Raw genomic sequence first — 20492 nt, forward strand, 5'->3', positions numbered from 1 at the left:
CTTCTTCTTCTTCTTCTTCTTCTTCTTCTTCTTCTTCTTCTTCTTCTTCTTCTTCTTCTCCTTCTTCTTCTTCTTAATCTTCTGCCTTATAATCCAAAGGCTATTAGCATTCCTAGTCAAGCATTTTCCATCTCGAGTTCCTATCATGTTACTTTATGTCAGCTGAGACAGGAAGTCTCTTACAGACAATGAAAGAGCAGCAAGGATTTTTTTATATCCCAGGAAAGGCCCCCCCAGAGGAGCTTTGATCTGGATTTGCCTTCCTGGAGACACTTCTCAGTAGACTGAACCAAAGCTGGTCTCCTGTAGCCTTGAAGTTGGGTTTGTCCAGCCTGGAACTTTGAAGATCCCCAGGAAGCAAGGCACTTGGATTCTTACATGATCATCCATTCTGGCCACATCCTCATTTAGGGACCACTGTCGTTAGCCTTTTCATCCCTCTGTCCAGTCTAAAATGAGACAGGTCAAGGGATTTTCAGGCCAGAATGAAATATTGACTGGCCACCAAGAGCAAGGACTAGAACGGTGCGTGCTTGGCCACAAGGATGCATGTCAGGCACCCAGATGAGGAAAGAATGATGATTCATGAATGGAGAACTGGATGGGCTATTGGAAAAGTCATGGGTGGAAATGAGAGCTTCTGAGGACACTAGTCTCTGCTGACTGACAATGGAATGCTGCGGACACTCTGGCGGGTCCCTTGGCTCCGTGGCTCCTATGTATTTTCACACACCGTGTGTATTCTCAAATAATTTTTTTCAGTTGGGATTGGGCAAAGTCCATTCACACATTGCAAACGTCTGTGTCTGGGGCATCAGTTTATGCCATTGAATGACACATAGGGAAAAACTTTCAGTTTTCCCTCTGCTTGTTTATTTCTCTCTGAATGATTCATTCTTAATACGTTTCTTGCCCAATGCGTGTTTCGGCAACCATAGAAAACATGTTGGTATTTACTGCATATTTCCAACTGGTTGTTACTCCCCTCCCTGAAGACTCCTCCTGTCATCTTCCAACTCCCTTTGTCACCCTGGGAGGTGAAAACATTAAAAAAAGTCTGTCTATTATTTTGGACATTTAATGACCAATTCAGTGATTCAACATTTCTCATCTACTCTGTGGCTCTGGAAGATTGCAGCTCTCTAGGATGAGGATCAAAAGGGACTTGTTCATCTAGAAAACATTCGCCTCTTTCATAGGTGGGCAGGATAACAAGATTCCCCTTAACCATCCCTGACATTGGTGTGCAGCTGTTGGCGGCCAAACCTCCCGAATCAGCCTAGCACATTGAATTCTGTGTTTTTCCTCCCAGGGAGGAAGTGCCCACCGAGGGCTAGGAAAGAAAGTCTCCCACACAAGAAAGATTGTGGCAAGAAGCGATCTCTCTATATAGAGAGTAAATCCCTACAACAGTGTTGACTTAGAAGGATACAAAGATAGCACCCCTGTATTTTGGAGTTTCTCTTTATTGACACACATGTTCCCTGTGACTTCAAATCCCTAGAGGATGTGGCTGAACACACAGCTTTGGTACTTTGAGACAGCTGATTTTATTAAAGTTTTTACTTTGTTTTCCCTGAAAAACAGAGCCACAGGTATATTGCCATTAAACTATATATAAACAATTCAAGAGAGAAATTCACTCTTTGGGTTTTTTTTAAGCCTAAATAGTTTGTGGTTTTTATTTTTTTCAGTCAACAATATGGGTTAATGCCAGACTCTGGAGAACTTAGGAGAGGGTTAGCAAATGTGCAGGCAGGTAGTCAATAGTTGACTTATAGGGGAAAGTGCACTAAGTCAGGATTCCAGAACACAGGCCATTACGGATGATACCGGGACTGATGTGAAGGGGTCATTCTGAGGGGAAGCTGTTTTGGTGCATCATTTCATCATTTTACATTCCATTAGGTAAACTCCACTCAGATCATTGTTTTTCTGTGTCTCTTTAACAAATATCAGCTTTTTTTTTTTTGTATTTATGTAAGCTCATAGGATTTCTGACATTATCGACTCCACAAAGGTTCAAAAGAGAGGTTTTGTTGACTTTCCCGGGTCCACCCAGTGACACCAGGTGGACGGACCCTCTAGCTCATGTTGTAGGTTGACGAGATGCTGGAGGAATAAAGAGCAGTTGATTACTGGGGCTGTTTAGGAGGGTGGGGACCAGGTCACCTCATTTAACTTACAAGGAGGCTCAGCCAAGAGCCTCACTAAGGCCTGAGGTGAGCAGACCCTGGTACCGCAGGACGACAGCTACTTCTCTGGACAGTCAGCCATTTTCTGGATTCTCAGGTGCATGTTTGCTAATCCTGTGCTTGTCCACGGGGTTTGTCTGTCCGCTGCAGTCCCTGGAGTGGCCATGGCAAATCCCAGTTGAGAGCAGCCATAAATCGTGGAAGGGCCAGTGAGCATCTGGTGTGCCTGGAGGCCCTTGTCAGTGTCACGGTGGAGAGGAATCATCCCATAAGCCACTTTTAGCTCTCCTCTCTCTGCAGCCTCACTAACACTTTGCGAGATGAAGCGGATGGAATAATCAGGACTGATACTGGTAGAACACATTTATGCCTCCCTTGCAAAGATGCCAGAAGTCTGCAGTTCTTGAGATTAAACGTTTTGTGTTCTTTGATTTCTTTTAAGGTAGATTATATGTTATTGACTTTTAGAAGACATATATATTATGAACAGATATTAGATATTATATATATAGATATCATTTTGTTATTTGTGTTCCCTTTGCCTGGGAGTTTTAGAAAGCATATATATTGTGAACAGATATGTTTTCTAAAACTCCTAGGCCAAATGGAGCACAAATAAATTATATATGATATATACAAACTATATATATAATTTATATATCATATATAACCATATATATTTATATCACTTATATAATTTATTTATATCATATATAATTTATATATATCATATGTGATATATATATAATTTTGTTATTTGTGCTCCATTTTGCTTAGGTATTTTAGAATTTTTCTGAGTCCTAGTTTCTGCAATTATAAAACAAGAATAAAAATTTAAATAAATGCCTAGACCCATAATGGCATGGAAAAGAGTGTCATTTATTAAAGCACCACACAAAAGAATGCTGTCTATTCTTTGGTAGGGCCCACTGCACCTAGGGTGGTCATATAAATCCAAAATTTCTCCTTACAGTCCAAATATAGAAAAAATGAATAAATGGCTAAAACGTGACATTGCATGGACCTGGCACTCCCCTATAAGCAGAGAGGTTCTGGAATTCATCAGGTATCTTTTTAGGGGGTCTTGTCCATGCAGCCTTCCTGATAAATCATCAAAATGTTCCTGAAAACCCAACACTGTAGTCTAGAGTATGTGTCCCCGTGTGCCTCCACGTGCCTTAAGATGTTATCTTTGCAAATGGGCGGGCGATAATAATATTCCATCCTAATCCGTGAGGTGGTCAGTGAAGCTGGCAGACAAAAAGTGTCCTTTGTCTCAAGTGTGATGCAGGGGCACCTGGGTGGCTCAGTAGGTTGAGTGTCTGACTTCAACTCAGGTCATGATCTCACGGTTCATGGGTTCGAGCCCCACATCAGGCTCTGTGCTGACAGGTAGCTCAAAGCCTGAATTATGTCTTCAGATTCTATGTCTCCCTCTCTCTCTAACCCTCCCCTGCTCATGCTGTCTCTCTGTCCCTAAAATAAATAAAGACAGTAAAAATTTTTTAATAAATAAAATGTGATATTAGTTACTACATATTCACTGTCTTTACAGCTTAGTTTGGCAGTGATATATACATATACAGGGCGATTTGGGACCTTTCACCTGATATTTAGTCTACCTTCCAGGTGACACAAATGGACCACAAAATGAAGATTACTTTCATAGTAAGTTTAATGCCAAGAAGTTAGATCGATGTCCTATGTTCTACCTTGGAGTTTTAAATTGTTTTTATGGATGTCTGCATACTATTACGTAGCTTTCATTATTATTTTATTAAACTCTTTGAGCTACTAATTTCCTCCCCATTCTTCTCGCAAGTGCACTTTCAAAGTAATATTTTATTTCCCTTAAAATCTTCAGTTTCCATGTCATAAGTATTTATGAGAGAGGAATTCACTTAGTTACACATATTTACTACTATGAAATTGCTTTCTGCTGGAGTGAATTATCTGCAGCTTCTAATATGATTCTTTAAACTCATCCCTTATATAATCGCAAATGAAGGCACTGACTGGATAATTGTTAAATTTTTTTATTTTTATTTATTGTTTGAGAAAGAGAGAGAGAACAAGAGCAAATGGAGGAGAGGGGCAGAGGAAAAGAGAGAGAAAATCTTAAGCAGGCTCCACGCTCAATGTGGAGCTGGATGTGGGTCTCCATCCCACGACCGTGGGATCAGAACCTGAGCAGAAATCAAGAGTTGGACGCTCCTCTGACTGAGGCGCCCAGGTGCCCCAGGACTGGATAACATATTAAAAAAATTGTGTGTGCGTGTGTGCGTGTGTGTGTGTGTGTGTGTGTGTGTGAGCTTAAAGCAAATTAAAGGAGACTTCCTCCTTCCGACCAATGTTTCTATCAAATATAAACATAGTTATTTTCTAGTTTCAGTGGAAATAATGTACTTTTACATCAAGCACTGAAACTAGTTTCCCCATTTTCTTTTAAACTTCCAAAAGTAAAGATGTCATAGAAAGGAAGGAGGTATGGATACAGGATGCAACTTAGATGAACCTTGAAAACATTATGTTAAGTGAAAGAAGCCAGACACAAAAGGTCACATATTATGTGATTCCAGCTATACGAAAATCCAGAGTAGTAAATCCATCCAGACAGAAAGCAGATTGGTGGCTGCCAAGGGCTGGGGAGTGGGGATGATGGAGAGTGACGGCTTAATGGGCACTACGTCACCCTTGGGGGTGGTGGAAATATTTTGGAACCAGACAGAGCTGATCCGTGTACAGCCTTTTGACTGCTAAATGCCGCTGAATCACACACTTTAAAATGGTTAATTTTATGTGATGTGAATTTCACCTCAATAAAAAAGTCATAAAGCTGTTAAAAAAGAATAAAGGTATCATAAAGTACCGTATACAGAAAGCACATTTTCCACAAGTATATAAATCAAGGACCCTTTATCCTACATTTTCTCCAACCCAGAGCAACTGGAGATTTTCAGCCAGTTGCTCTTCATGAGGAGCGGAGCCATTTGCCTGTCTGTCTGCGTCATCTTCCCTTCCGTCTGCCACGAAGGGTCATTCTTTCTCTGCAATGTCATCCCAATCGGGCTCTGCCTGTCAATTCCTGCTCCCTCCACTGCCTTTCCCATCTGTTCCCATCCATTCTTCTTCCTGGCATACAGCAAGTCTTCCACGTTCAAACCTCAGCCATCTCCTGGCATTCCTGGGACCGTAGACCTTCGATGGCATTCCATCAAGACTGCTCCCTAGACTGCATGCAGGGCCTTCTTCCAGACGTCAGCTGTTCTCATCCACTGGACAGGGACCTCCTGCCTCTTTCCTGGGGCTGTCTTAAGGCCACAGCCTCATGTCTGGTCAGGCCGAAGTGGCCTATTTGCTCAAGTTGTGGGGAGGAAGGCTTTCCCCACTCCAGCCCTTTGCTTTGCACCCCTCCTTCTCTCCATACCTTGGTGAGCTTCTCCTTCCTGGCTTTTGAGAGCTCACATCTTGAAATCCAATGATTCTTCCCTGAAGCCTCCTGTCAGCAGGGAGCCACCACTCCCTCCTCTGATTCCTCAGGGTGCTTTGGCATGTCCCTTGCCGCCTGCCCTTTTCACTCTCTGCCTTATATTCTAGTAGATGGTTCTCTGTCCAGAACTACCCACCTTGTGAGCTGTGGAACTACGATATAAATCTTGACTTTGCCTGCTTCAAAGATTATGCTGTGAAGAAATCTCCAGTTACCTCCTTTCTATTGATTTTTGGACCTCTCCATCTTTTCCCTCCCCCTTCTCCATCCTCCCATTTCTCCCCACACTGTACTTTGCCAGGGTGCATAATAGGTACCTGCTAAGTATTCCTGGAATGTGCAGCACTGTGTCTCTTCACAAAGAAGTAACTTTTTTTTTAATTTTTTAAATGTTTTTTACTTATTTTTGAGAGTCAGAGAAAGACAGTGCAAACAAGGGAGGGTCAGAGAAAGAAGGAGATACAGAATCCGAAGCAGGCTCCAGGCTCTGAGCTGTCAGCACAGAACCCGAAGCGGGTCTCGAACCCACCAGCCGTGAAATCATGACCTGAGCCGAAGCCGGAGGCTTAACCAACTGAGCCACCCAGGCGCCCCAAGAAGTTATTTTTTTTAAAGGGACTGTCCTATTAACTCTTGTTTAAGAGAGAAGCAAAGCATAAAAAAGACGCAGTGGTACTTCTGTGTTCTTCATTTTTTGTATGTGGTTTTTATCTCCTCACTCAACACCCACAGTGATTGGAATCATTGTACCCAAGTCTCCTTTCTCATCGTTTCCATGGACATTTTTCTGATCTTTTCTTCCTCGAATTGATAGTATTTATATCTGTGTCACTAATTTTGAGCCAATTACATATGATTTTTGTGATTTCTTAAAACAATTTCTTCAATTTGATGCATTTCCATATTGCCAGTGGTCCAGTGGTTCCAGGTCCTTTAGTTTTGATTGATAAAAAAAATAGAAAAAATGAAAATCCCTTCTTGGTATGAATATAAACAAGTTTTTTTTTAAGACACTATTTGAATCTTTTGGAATTCTTTGGCTTCATTTTCATCCTGCCAATCTAACTATTTGATAAGCCAGCAGTTAAGTCTTTTTGTTGTTGTTGTTGTTTATTTACTTATTTTGGGAGAAGGGAAAGAGAAAGAGTCAGCAAACATGAACAGGGGAGGGGCAGAGAGAGAAAGAGAGAGAATCCAAGCAGGCTCTGCACTGTCAGCACTAATATGGGGCTCAAATTCACAAACTGTGAGTCCATGACCTGAGCCAAAGTCAGATGCTTAACCCACTGAGCTGACCAGGTGCCCTGTGCCAGCATTCAAGTTTTAATCTATCTAGAGGTCTTTCATTTATTATCACTATAATGAGATGCCGATCAGTTCAAACCTCGTTAGGTTGAAAAACAATTGAGCATTGCTGTATTTATTATTTTTTAATAGTTTATTGGTTTCCATATAACACCCAGTGCTCTTCCCCACAAGTGCCGTTTTGCATTACCACCACCTCTTTTCCCCCTCCTCCTTGCCCTTCAACCCTTGGTTCGTTTTCAGCATTCAATAGTCTCTCAGGTTTTGCATCCCTCTCTCCCCAACTGTCTTTCCCCTTTCCCCTCCCCATGGTCCTCCATTAGGTTTCTCCTTTCTCCTGTTAGACTTATGAATGAAAACATATGTTATCTGTCCTTCTCTGCCTGACTTATTTTGCTTAGCATGACACCCTCGAGGTCCACCCACTTTGCTACAAATGGCCATATTTCATTTTTCTCATTGCCATGTAATACTCCATTGTACACACACACACACACACACACATATACACACACACACACATATATATATACACACACATACATACATACACATACATACATACATACACATACATACATATATACACACCACATCTTGTTGATCCATTCATCAAGTGATAGACATTGAGGCTCTTTCCATGATATGGCTATTGTTGACAGTGCTGCTATGAACATTGGGGTACATGTGCCCCTATGCATCAGCACTTCTGTATCCCTTGGATAAATCCTTAGCAGTGTTATTGCTGGGTCATAGGGGAGTTCTATGGATAGTTTTTTGAGGAACCTCCACACTGTTTTTCAGAGCGGCTGCACCAGTTTACATTCCCACCAACAGTGTAGGAGGGTGCCCGTCTCTCCACACCCTCACCAGCATCTATAGTCTCTTGATTTGTTCATTTTAGCCATTCTGACTGGCGTGAGGTGGTATCTCAGTGTGGTTTTCATTTGTATTTCCCTGATGATGAGTGATGCTGAGCATCGTTTCATGTGCCTGTAGGCCACCTGGGTGTCCTCTTTGGAGAAGTGTCTGTTTATGTTTCCTGCCCATTTCTTCACTGGGTTATTTGTTTTTAGGGTGTGGAGTTTGGTGAGTTCCTTGAGATTTTGGATACTAGCCCTTTATCTGATATGTAATTTACAACTATTTTTTTCCCATTCTGTCAGTTGCCTATTAGTTTTCTTGAGTGTTTCCTTTGGAGTGCAGAAGCTTTTTAATTTGATGAGGTCCCAACAGTTCATTTTTGCTCTCATTTCCCTTGCCTTTGGGGATGTGTTGAGTAGGAAATTGCTGCGGTTGAGGTCAAGGAGGTTGTTTCCTACTTTCTCCTCGAGGGTTTTGATGGTTTCCTGTCTCACATTCAGGTCCTTCAGCCATTTTGAGTTAATTTTTGTGTGTGGTGTAAGAAAGTGGTCTAGTTTAATTCTTCTGCATGTTGCTGTCCAGTTCTCCCAGCACCACCTGCTAATGAGGCAGTATTTTTTCCCATTGGATACTCTTTCCTGCTTTGTCAAAACTTAATTGGCCATACATTTGTGAGCCCAGTTCTGGGTTCTCTATTCTATTCCATTGGTCTGTGTGTCTGTTTTTGTGTCAATACCATACTGTCTTGATAATGACAGCTTTTTAGTAGTGGCTAAAGTCTGGGATTGTGATGCCTCCCGTTTTGGTTTTCTTCTTCAATATTACTTTGACTATTCGGGGTCTTTTGTAGTTCCATATGAAGTAAAGGAATGGAGAAATATCTGTCATGTGACTGGAAGCCAAAAGAAAGCCGGAGTAGCCATGCTTATATCAGACAAACTGGACTTTAAAGTAAAGGCAGTAACAAAAGATGAAGAAGAACAGTATATAATAGTTACAGGGTCTTTCCATCCAGAAGAGCTAACAATTATAAACATCTATGCACCAAATTTGGGAGTGCCCAAATACATAAAACTATTAATCATAGAAACAATTTTATTTATAAGAATGTGATAATTGCAGGGGACTTTAATACCTCACTGACAGCAATAGATAGATCAACCAGACAGAAAATCACTAAAGAAACAATGGACCTGAATGACACATTGGAACAGATGGAAGTGATAGATATATTTAGAACTCTGCATCCTGAAGTTAGGAAATTCACCTTCTTTTCGAGTGCACATGGCACATCCTCCAAGATGATCACACACTGGGGCATAAAGCAGCCCTCCATAAGTATAAACGAATTGAGGTCATACCATGCACACTTTCAGATCACAATGCTATGAAACTTGAAATTAACCACAGGAAAAAGTCTGGAAAACCTCCAAAAATGTGGAAGTTAGAAACTACCCTACTAAAGAATGATTGGGCTAATCAGGCAATTAGAGAAGAAATTAAAAAATATATGGAGACAAATGAAAATGAGAATACAATCCAAACTCTCTGGGACGCAGCAAAGGCAGTCTTAAAAGGAAAGTATATTGCAATCCAGGCCTATTTCAACAAACTAGAAAAAGTGCAAATTCAAAATCTAACAGAGCACCTAATGGAACTAGAAGGGGAGTAGCAAGAACACCCCAAATCCAGCAGAAGAAAAGAAATAATAAAGATCAGGGCAGAAATAAACAATATAGAATCCAAAAGAACAGTCGAGCAGATCAATGAAACCAAGAGTTGGTTCTTTGAAAAAATAAACAAAATTGATAAACCTCTAGCCAAGCTCCTTAGAAAGAAAAGAGAGAGCACCCAGTAGACAAAATCATGAATGAAAATAGATCTATTACAACCAATCCCTTAGAAATACAAGCAATCATTAGAGATTACTATGAAAAATTATATGCCAACAAAGTGGACAACACAGAAGAAATGGACAAATTCCTAAATGCACATGCACTACCAAAATTCAAATGGGAAGAGATAGAAAGCATGAATAGACTGATAACCAGTGAAGAAATTGAATGCGTTATCAAAAATCTCCCAATGAATAAGAGCCCAGAGCATTGCTGTCTTTAAAAAATTACCTTGCAGAGGAGGGGGAAGGGACAATCAATTTTTTAGCCATAAGGTAAATAGAACAGGTTTTGTGTTCTTGGCATTTGCTAGAAGCAAGTAACTTAAATGAAGTAAGACACTGAGATAATTGTAAAGAGAACCAGACAAGGAGATAGATTGAATAAGGATTTTATTGTTCATAGACAGCAAGTTTTTCAACTTCTTCTTATCATTAAATTTGGCATGTGTTTGGTTGAAAATAAACTTCAAATGCCAAATTTTAAAGAAAGCCACATTATGTAAATGATCATACTATTATTCTAATTTGAATTTTATTTTATTTATTTTTTAAATGTTTATTTATTTTTGAGAGCAAGAGCAAAGAGAGCATGAGCAGGGGATGAGCAGAGAGAGAGGGTAACACAGAATCTTAAGCAGGCTCCAAGCTCTGAGCTGTCACAGAGAGCCTAATGTGGGGCTTGAACCCATGAACTGTGAGATCATGATCTGAGCCAAAGTTGGATGCTTAACCAACTGAGCCACCCAGGGGCCCCTCTAATTTGAATTTTAAAAGAAGGTTGGGAGAGGGAGAGTGGGTCTCTAGGAATTAGGTATTTATTTATTTATTTATTTATTTATTTATTTATTTATTTTTAATTTTTAAATGTCTTTGTTTTATTTTATGAGAGACAGAGTGAGCTGGGAAGAGGCAGAGAAAGAGGGAGACACAGCATCTGAAGGAGGCTTCAGGCTCTGAACTGTCAGCACAGAGCCCTAGGCGGGACTCAAACCCACAGACTGTGAGATCATGACCTTAGTTGAAGTCGGGTGCTCAACCAACTGAACCACACAGGAGCCCCGAAATTAGGTTTTTAAAAATCCAACTCTAGGTAAGGAGTTTCAGTACCTTTGCCAAGTGGTCAACTTGTTAGGGGAGAAAAGTAGAAATTACGACAACAGGTTTGTTTTTTCTTTGTTTTTTTAGTTTTAATTTTTTTTTAGGGAGCCGGAAAAGTGTCTCTTCACCTGCTTTGAGAGACAGCATGCTGTCTGAGAGCATCTGACTAAACAACTAGAAGGAAGAGCCCATTATTGACCTTTCTCTTTTTCTTCTTGTCTTCCCTCTGCAGGTCACCTACCTGGGTAAAGTCCCTACCACAGGCATGCAATTTCTGTCAGGCTGCACAGAGAAGCCAGTCATTGAGCTCTGGAAGAAGCACACGCTAGCCCGAGAAGATGTCTTTCCAGCCAACGCCCTCCTGGAAATCCGACCATTCCAAGTGTGGCTCCATCACCTCGACCACAAAGGTGAAGCCACGGTCCACATGGATACCTTCCAGGTGGCGCGCATTGCCTACTGCACCGCCGACCACAATGTGAGCCCCAACATCTTCGCCTGGGTTTACAGGGAGATCAATGACGACCTGTCCTACCAAATGGACTGCCATGCCGTAGAGTGTGAGAGCAAGCTCGAGGCCAAGAAGCTGGCCCACGCCATGATGGAGGCCTTCAAGAAGACTTTCCACAGTATGAAGAGTGACGGTCGGATCCATAGGAATAGCTCATCGGAAGAAGTCTCCCAGGAGTTGGAATCCGATGATGGCTGAGTGGACTTAGGATGCTTCAGCAAGGCAGCATTGGTCAAGGAATTCAAGATGATAGATGAATAAGCAATGTTTCAAATTTGGGAAGTAAAGACTGCCAAACTTTTGGCCGACCAAGCTTTTTAAATTCAGAAGAGCAATTCTAAATCTAAAGAAATGTATTATTAAAGTAATTACGATACATTGAAATCTGCTGCTGCTGTGACTGTGAGGAGGGTGGGCATGCGGATGGGGAGGAAGGTTCTAGACTCTCTTCTTCCCCCCTCGCCCCTCATTTCCCAATGCCTCCCTGGAGGAGACCTCCATGCCAGTTACCACCACTCTCAGGCAAATACACTGCGGCTGTTAGGTGAGGAACCATTCCAATTTGCCTTATGGAACCCAACAAGAATGTTCGGTGCACCTGGATGATCCCTAGTCATGGGTGGGGGGTGGGGGGTGCAGATGCAGACACGGTGGCCGCAGAGCTGAGGGGACCCTCCAGGCTCATCCTGAGAGCCCCTCTCCCTGGCATGTTTCAGATTCTCTCCTCAGTAAGCAAATCAGCACAGCCTTTATTGAGCTTTACAACTAACGACCTGATAGTTGGCAGTTAATTCAGTTAAAGATAATGCTTTTATTTGCATAAGTATATCCAGTAGTACCCTCTTATTGTATTCACTTCATCTATTTTCTTGGAATACTTTCGACTACTAATAGCTGCTTCCCTTATTCCTCCTCATCCACCCTCTTTCCCCTTCCAACCCAGCCCACCTCGCTAAGCGATGGATTCTCAGCACACACTGCAGGACACACAAAGGGAAGAGAATAACCAAGCATATGAGATAAACAATCCAACAAAGCAGGAGTTTAAAACAACCACCACAACCACAGAAACTTTGGAAAAAGGGAATGAGTTCTCAGCAAGTGAGCAAAAACTCCACGTAGGCTGTCCTTTTTTCACTTCTGATTTATGGTAACTTATTTAGGGAATGGTCCTGTTTGAGGAATCCTTCACAGCAAGCTTCAGATCTGATTGGGCATCGCCAATCCTCACCCAATGTTTGTACTCAATTAGAGAATGTGTTGCGTACACCTGGCTTGTCGAACAAACTGTGTCCATCTTAATCTAGAGGGAAATCTGACCTTGTTATCTTCAAATTGGTGATACCTTGGGGTCAGAGTTTCCAGTTTGTTCCCTGTTTCTAATGAGAATTCTCACTAAGAGAGCCCAAGTTTTCTCAGTTTTGTGGCTCTTGAAATATCATAAACACAGATTCAACACTGAATGAAACTGAAAAGCGTTGGTTGAAATACATACATTTAAAGCCGGGAGCAAACGGGCTAGTTTTCCAGGCAATGCTGCACCTTGATTAAAGTCTGTTTTTAATCCTGGTAATTAATGTTAGGGACACTGGAGGACCTTATAGAAGCCTTAAAGGAGAGCTCATTGAATCCACAGAGTAATGGTGTTGGTGTTTTAGTCTGCGTATCTGCGTGTCCGTGTATGCATTTGTGTGTGTGTACGTGTGCCCCCATATGTGGGTTCAGTCTTAAGGCATGTAGAATAAGCATGGAGTCATATTGAGAAGAACTCGCCTCTTGGAGACATTGCTTGCTGCTCTACAACACATGTAAACTATTCTTTAGCATAAATGCATTCATTCTTTAATAAAAAAATATGTTTGCATTAATAAAACTGAGGACTTTCATACTTTATATGTCTTTCCTTTTTTAAGTAATGAAAACCTCAAGGACAAAATAGGCACCACGTTGAGTAAATAGGGAATCCTTTCTAGGAAACATTCGGACTTGGTCATCAAGAGCCCGTTCCTTGGTTGTGCTGAGCAAATCTTGTTTTATTTTCCAATGCTCAGTTTATATTTAACTACTGCCCCTTCGTCAAGATGGTATCATGTCAAGTAGTTATTCAGTGTGGTGGACTTATTTCAGAGGAGAGTCTTCTAGAATGTTTTGCAAGTGATTGCTATTTATAAAATCTTGCATCTAGCATTGGAGACTCAGTGCTGGAATCCTGGAAGGTAAATACGGAGTGATTCCCTCTGACAGAACTCTTTAAAAATGTTTCCTGCAGCCCATGATTTCTCAGAATGACCCCATTAATCTAGCAAGGCAGGTGGCCGTGGAGCCCATGTGTCTTGAGCAATGCCCTTCATGGAATCAGTAACCAACATAAAGGTTTCTGAAGTGAAAATACGAGAGCTGGCTGAAGAGATGCACTCAAGTAAGAATTACCACCCATCTCCTCCGATTCAAATGGCATTTTCCCTCATTGACCTTTTCTGAATTTCAGTTTCACTACCTTGTCCTTGAAGCTGCTTCTAAGACGGAGGAGGGGAATAAAGAAAGAACCCAGCCTGCATATATTTCAAACCAGTGCCATTTCCATCACACAGTAGAAGTTAAATCCCAAGTGCACATATGGTTATTTATTGCGGAAAGCGTTTGCTGATATTTTTTCAGAATACTGAGTGTGTGACATGCTAAGTAATTGGCTCTGATAAAATTGCCATGAGCTTTGGCTTGAGATGATTAGTAAGCAATTTAAAGATAAATACACAGCGACATCTTTCAAATAGCTAATGAGGTCTTTGGGGACATCCAGGATTCATTCGCCTCAGAGGTGATTCAGACCTGCATTTTTTAAAATGTTTTGTTTTCTCCTTTTCTTTACTATATATACTGGTGGTTACAAAGTGTTTTCATGTACATTAACTCATATGCCCTCCAGAAGGATGCCGACTGGTTTTGGTAGTATCTTTAGAGATGAGCAAACTGAGATTCAGAGAGGTTGCATAAGTTGGCCAAGGTGGCACAGTCAAGGATATGTTTGATGGAGATGTAGAACTCTCTGACTTCTAGGCCAGGACTGTTGCTTTGTTTAGGCAGGATCCATCGCTTTTGAATGTTTTATTTCCATTCTCCTTAAATCCTCTACCCTATTTTAAATTGGTATTCTAAGCCACTATAAATAAACATCCTTTGCTATTCATTTCCAAGTATTTTTGATAGCCATAGAAAAAGTTTTAAAAGCAAACAAAGGCCCAGGAACTTTTATTTGAGAACAAATAACATAATATGAGATTTTACTTAAGTTATTTTATTGTCTGTGGTCAATGGACAAAATACTGTTTCCACCCCTACAGAACCAGGATGCATGGTTTATTTTGGTTTTCTCCAGACATATTAAAACTCTGAGTCAAATCCTTCTGCTATAGGATTCTATAGCAACATGTAATTGCTATTCATTCAATGCATTTTCAATTCTATATTTATTTGTATGAGTATGTAAAGTATCTGCTCAAGTCTCTGGGGTGTGTCATTAAGATGGTTACCTTGTCCGTTTTGTTCACATTTTATCTCCAGTCGCAGTTTATGGAATTCTTGTCATGCCTTTGTATCTGTTTATTTCTGTTGCTGAAAACAAAGGGGTGGGTGTTAGGGGCGGCATTTTTATTTTTCCAACAGTAGGAAGCATATGGATGTAACTGACAATTCCCCAAATTTATACTTCAGAAAACATTTTTTCTTTGTCTTCTCTCTTGCCTTTTCCCACCTTTTTTCCTCTTCCCCTCCATCCTTTTCAACTTTGATATTTAATTATTTACACGACACCACTCCAGACTTTCTCTGATTTTAGTAGAAAGAGAATACGTGCTCTGAATCTGAGATCACGTTTCAGTTCATGATGCACGGATACAGAGTTTGACAATATTGTCAAAAACTTCAGATTATCCTAAATCACTTTTATTTATTATTTTTCTTCAGTCAGATGGGACATGACGACAGTTTAATTCCTCATAGCTTACTGTTTCTTAAGCATTCCAAAAATGGTGACATACCTTCTCATCTCCCAGACGGAACTGGGGTGAAGGAGAAGGTTCCCTTAATTGCCAAATTTTTATTTATCTTCAAGAAACTTTCCTTTTAGCTGCCAAGATTTGGTTTTTAGAGTAATTTTATGGGATGCAATTGTTCAACTTAAGAACTCTTGCTTCTTTTGAAGAGGTACTAGCTAATAATAGTTAGCAGAAGATAATCAAGTATGGCACATAAATCCAAGCTTAGAAAGAAAAACAACTGGATGGGTAAGAGCAAATTGCTAAGAGGAAGAAAAATCTAAACCATCTTATTTTGGACATTTACAAATAAACTATGATTTTTTAAAGATGAATCTAAGACATAGTCTTGTACATTTGAGCAAAGCTGACATTTGCAACGAGATTTGGGGAGAATGTTTCTTTTGGAATGTCTTAGTAAGATTATTTTGGGTTTTGCTTAGGTACCCAGAATTGGTTATTCAAAAATAACCTGGATAGTTTTTGCTTAGGAAATCTATGACTTTCATTTAAAAGTGTTTTTTTTTATTTTTAAGTTCCCACTAACTTTTCAATAGCTTAGTTTCCAATAGCTTAGAGGCTAGTCTACGAAGGTACTAAAGTGATCTCAAAGTGGAATTACTGAAGTATGACATGTTTTTAAGCCCTTCATAAAATTACCAATAATCATCAATACTTTTGTGTCCATAAAGTCATTTGACAACTATTAATACAAAAAATGTTCCCTTCTCTTTTATTTAAAAAATACATACTAGACCAAGATCAGGCCATTTGAAAATATGAGATTTATAAAATTGTGACCCTACATGAGACCTACTGATTTCAATCCTGTCATTATGTGGTGCTCGTTGCCCTTCCAGAACATTTTTTGTCCTTTGGAGGGCAAAGCTTAAGAGAAACATTTAAGGAAACACCCACTTGCAAGAAAGAGCCAAGGACTGACTCCATTCCAGGGTCCCTTTTCAATGTAAATTTGGGATCAACCAAGACCAAGATTCCTCACAGATAGGAGCTAGTGCTTCTGAATCAAATTTTACACAGGAAACAAAAATCCAATGATAAATGTTGCTATGTCCATAATTGGATTATCTTTGCACCTATGCTATTATGGGCAGAAGAAGATTTTAATTAAAGGGCATAGGATGGAATTAGACCTTTAATTTAGGCTTTTGCCAAATTATCTTATTGCCTTTCTCCATTTTAATAGCAACAGCTTTTCCTAGAATCTAGTACTGCACTTTTAGAAATTAGTACAGTAAAACCTCATTAATTTAGATAAAGCTAATTAGGAGTTGGTGGTTTGGGCCATGAAATGCTCAAGTTTTATGTTTATTTTTAATAAGCAAAATAAATAGGATGAATAAAGCTGTTATTGGAAGTGTTTGGCTGCCTGTAAAAAACGGCTTCCACATGTCACAATAACAATATACTAGACATGTTGTAATTTCAGCATAAGTAGAAACTGGTGCAACTGAAATTGAAGTTTTGGTGTGTTGGTTTCCAGCCATTATTCTTTATTTATTAAAGTGGGTTTCTCCACTGAGCAACAGATGGTTAATGTAATTCTAGGATCCAGAGCCCTTGGAAGTAATAAAATCCCTCTTCTGCTCATCATTTATATACATCTTTACTTTCAGTTAATACAACTTTTTGGTCTTCTTAACCATGACTCCCTCAAAGAACTAAACTCTTCCTGTTTCTCATAGAAACATTGCTATTAAAATAATTAAAACAGAAATTATTTTCTGATCATCTTAGCTTTAATAATTTTTCTCTTCGCTGTTCATGTTTTTTCCCTTCCATTATTAAGACACTAAATTATTGTGGGTCACCTTAAAAAGCTCAGTAACTCAAGATCATATAATAAGTCGGTTGTGACCAATTATATTGCATGATCTGGTTTGTATTTAAAGTTTAACATTTTGCTTTTCAGATCCATGAATGTGGTTACGATTTGCACGGTCCCATCACCATGATCTGATAGCTCCATATGTTAGCTCCATACGAATGGAGTATGAGGCTCCGAGAGTCTCTGCGCGGGGTGGAGACCGTCCCTTGCCCGAGAGGGTGTGATAGAGAGACCAAGAGGGTGACACTGGACCTTGCCCACGCTATCCTCGCAGAGCGTGCGCTTTGGCCTGGGGGCGTAGAGGAGTGCAGTGCGGTCAGTCCAGACAAAGAGGCATCTTTTTGCAATCCATCAGCTAAGAGGAATTTGCCGTTGTGTAATTACCCTCCCAGAAGGTAGATAATTTTTCTACCAGGCTAGACACTTCCTTCACAAATAAATACCAGCCCATATCATTGTTCTCAATGTATTTTTTTCGGACACATGAAGTACCAAACACTGGATACTTTTCACTATATTTCACGAACCAAAAGAGGGTGGCGTGGGGAGCACCAGTGCTCCTCCACCCCGGAACCATCAATAGCTCTTGAGATCACATTTTGCGGAAGAGCCATTCTATCTATAGTTGTCAAACTTTTAGGTTCAGAATTGCAACAGCTGTGAGCTTTGAGTAGTTGTAAAGTGCTATTGCATGAGGAATGGTATTTTAAAGAATCAAAATCATTGTTCCTTTAGAGTCGTTTCTTGTCTCTTACTCTTGAAGGAACGGAGTGAGGCATCCATCCTATTGCACATCAGGTAGCCTCAGAACACGGAAGAAAAAACTCCTTCTGTGACTCTAGAGATAGCCAGAAAGCCTCAGAACCCGAAGGTAAAACTTGGCTCCTCTCTCGTTCCCTGCGACAGACTATTTAGGCAGAAGTCTTATTTATTTCCATTCAGCCACTGACCTTGTCCAAGGCCGTAAGTGTCATGGCTGGAGAGAGCGGACTTCAGAGAGCAGTGGCTCCTGGAGAGGAGGGCAAGGAGCCCTGCCTCATCCACAGTTCAGCTTCAGTCAGACCAGCTCGGGTCACTTCTGGACATGTGACATTTGTCCTTTGTCTACAGTGTGCCTCCTGGGGGCACTCAAAAGCCACAAGAACAGGAATCTATTTCTGGGCAAGGAACACAGAACGTCCAGCTCCACCGTTCTTCATGCCCAGAACACCTATTGTTCTTCTTCTTTTTGTTAATGTTTATTTATTTTTGAGACAGAGATAGAGAGAGAGAGACAGAGCATGAGTGGGGGGAGGGACAGAGAGAGGGGAAGACAGAATCCGAAACAGACTCCAGGCTCTGAGCTGTCAGCACATAGCCCGACATGGGGCTCAAACTCACGATCCTTGAGATCATGACCTGAGCCAAAGTTGGACGCACAACCAATCCAGGCGCCCCTAGAACTCCTATTGTTCTGAAGTTCAAATTTGATTGTGCCAGATTTTTACTTACAAACATTCCATGACTTCCTCGTTGTCTGTAAGAGAAACTGATCCATGTCCTCCCTCCCTTCCTGCCCTCCTTCTTTAACTTTATATGTCAGTGTGAGAAACCAGCTCCTTCTCAAGTTCTCACCTGGTGTTCAGGCTCAGGTATGAACCCTTCTCTGCATTGCCCTGGGCAAAGAACTTAACACCCCAGGCCTCAGTATCCTCACGTGTGAAATGAGAATAATAGGTGTTTAACTCCTAGGGCTGCAATGAAACATCAGTGGGTGAATATAAATGAAGCACTTAGCTGAGGTCTGGCACTTTGCTAATGTTCAGTCAATGCCAGTATTTGGGGGGGAGGAAGTTCACTTTTGCTTGTCACTTCTCCACAAGGACCTTGGAGAGCCTGCAGCATTCTTTGCCATTCCCTTCAAGGGCCAGGCTCTGGGCCCTGTCATATCCTGCTCTTATGTCAAATTCTCTCCACTTTGTTTCTGGGGCCCCTTCTTCCGGCCTCCCGCAGACTTGGGCAAACCCCGATGGCCTTGATTCGGTTTGCTTCTATGTCTTCCTCACCACTGAGCTGAGGGCTTCCAGAGCAATGCTGCCCCCTAGATCTACACTGCTGACCACATTTAAATTTTTCCTGCAGCCAAATTAAAAATTTAAAAGAGGAGAAATTAATTTTAGTAATATGCTTTAAGCCAAATACCTAAACTACTGTCATTTCAACACATAGCTAATATGCATTAATGAGGTATTTCACATGCGTGCATAGTCTTTGATATCTGGTATATATTTTACAGGCTATGGCACATGGAGTGTTCAATAGCCATGTCTGACTAGTGCTACTGTAGGTGACTGCCCAGTGCCAGAGGGTGGGCACTGTGGCCGGATCCTCTCTGCACCCACAGAGTTTGTCTCAGTGACAGAGACATCTGAGGGGCTTGGACACACTTGTCTAATGAATAAAATGGTGACCCTGATTAAACTCCACCAGGTGCATAGGTGTGTTAGTTTTCTAGGGCTGCTGTCACACATTAGGTGGATTAAACAATTGTAACCTCACAGTTTTGGAAGCTTGAAGGCCAAGTTCAAGGTGTTGGCAGGGCTGGTTCCTCCTGAGGCCATGCCTTCTGGTGGTTTTGTGACCCTCTTTGGCCTTCCTTGGCTTCTCCACCATCACCTCACTGTCTGTCTTTATGTTCACATGGTCTTGTGTGTATGTGTGAGTAGGTAGGTATCTGTCTGTCTCCAAGTTTCCCCCTTTTATAAGGACACCAGTTGTACTGGATTAGGATTTCATTTTAACCAATTATACCTGCAATGACTCTTATTTCCAAATAAGGTCACATTCTCAGATACTTGGGATTAAAGCTTCAACATATGAATTGGGGGGAGGACACAATTTAACCCATAACAATAAGGCAGGTAGTAATACTGAGCTTTGGAGCTCACGGTTTAGAGGAGCAGAGCACAGCTTCCCTGCTGATGGTCCAAGTCCAAATTCAGCACTTTTTCCGCTCTTGCCCCTGCAGGGAGCCCTCCTCGTCTGGGTTTGGTTTCCTTTGGCCAGCCAGAATGGTGGTGGGGTTATCAAGGACAAAGCAGACAGTTCTTTGAAGTATATTTTTACTTAAATTCTTTGGATTTCCTTGTGAAATAGTTAACATGGTTCTTAAATACATATGCATTTCAGGGAGATGAAATCCCCTGAACTCAGCCCTTTCCCACCTTCCATTACTATGTCAGTGTCTGGTAACCACTGGCTTGGGTTGTC

General features: G+C 41.0%; 1 protein-coding gene across 5 annotated transcripts in view; it reads left to right on the forward strand.

Annotated features, from left to right (window-relative positions):
* The window catches only part of PID1 (phosphotyrosine interaction domain containing 1), a 251928-nt gene extending 238675 nt beyond the window's left edge, over window positions 1–13253 (forward strand). For all 5 annotated transcript variants that reach the window (XM_029933657.1, XM_029933656.1, XM_029933658.1 and 2 more), the window contains exon 3: window positions 11082–13253. In XM_029933657.1, the coding sequence (XP_029789517.1) occupies window positions 11082–11558 (477 nt within the window). In that variant the 3' untranslated portion in view covers window positions 11559–13253. The remainder of the gene's footprint in view (window positions 1–11081) is intronic.
* The last annotated feature ends 7239 nt before the right edge of the window (window positions 13254–20492 follow it).

The sequence above is a fragment of the Suricata suricatta genome, chromosome 3 (assembly GCF_006229205.1).
Source record: "Suricata suricatta isolate VVHF042 chromosome 3, meerkat_22Aug2017_6uvM2_HiC, whole genome shotgun sequence".
In the NCBI taxonomy this organism is placed as follows: Eukaryota; Metazoa; Chordata; class Mammalia; order Carnivora; family Herpestidae; genus Suricata; species Suricata suricatta.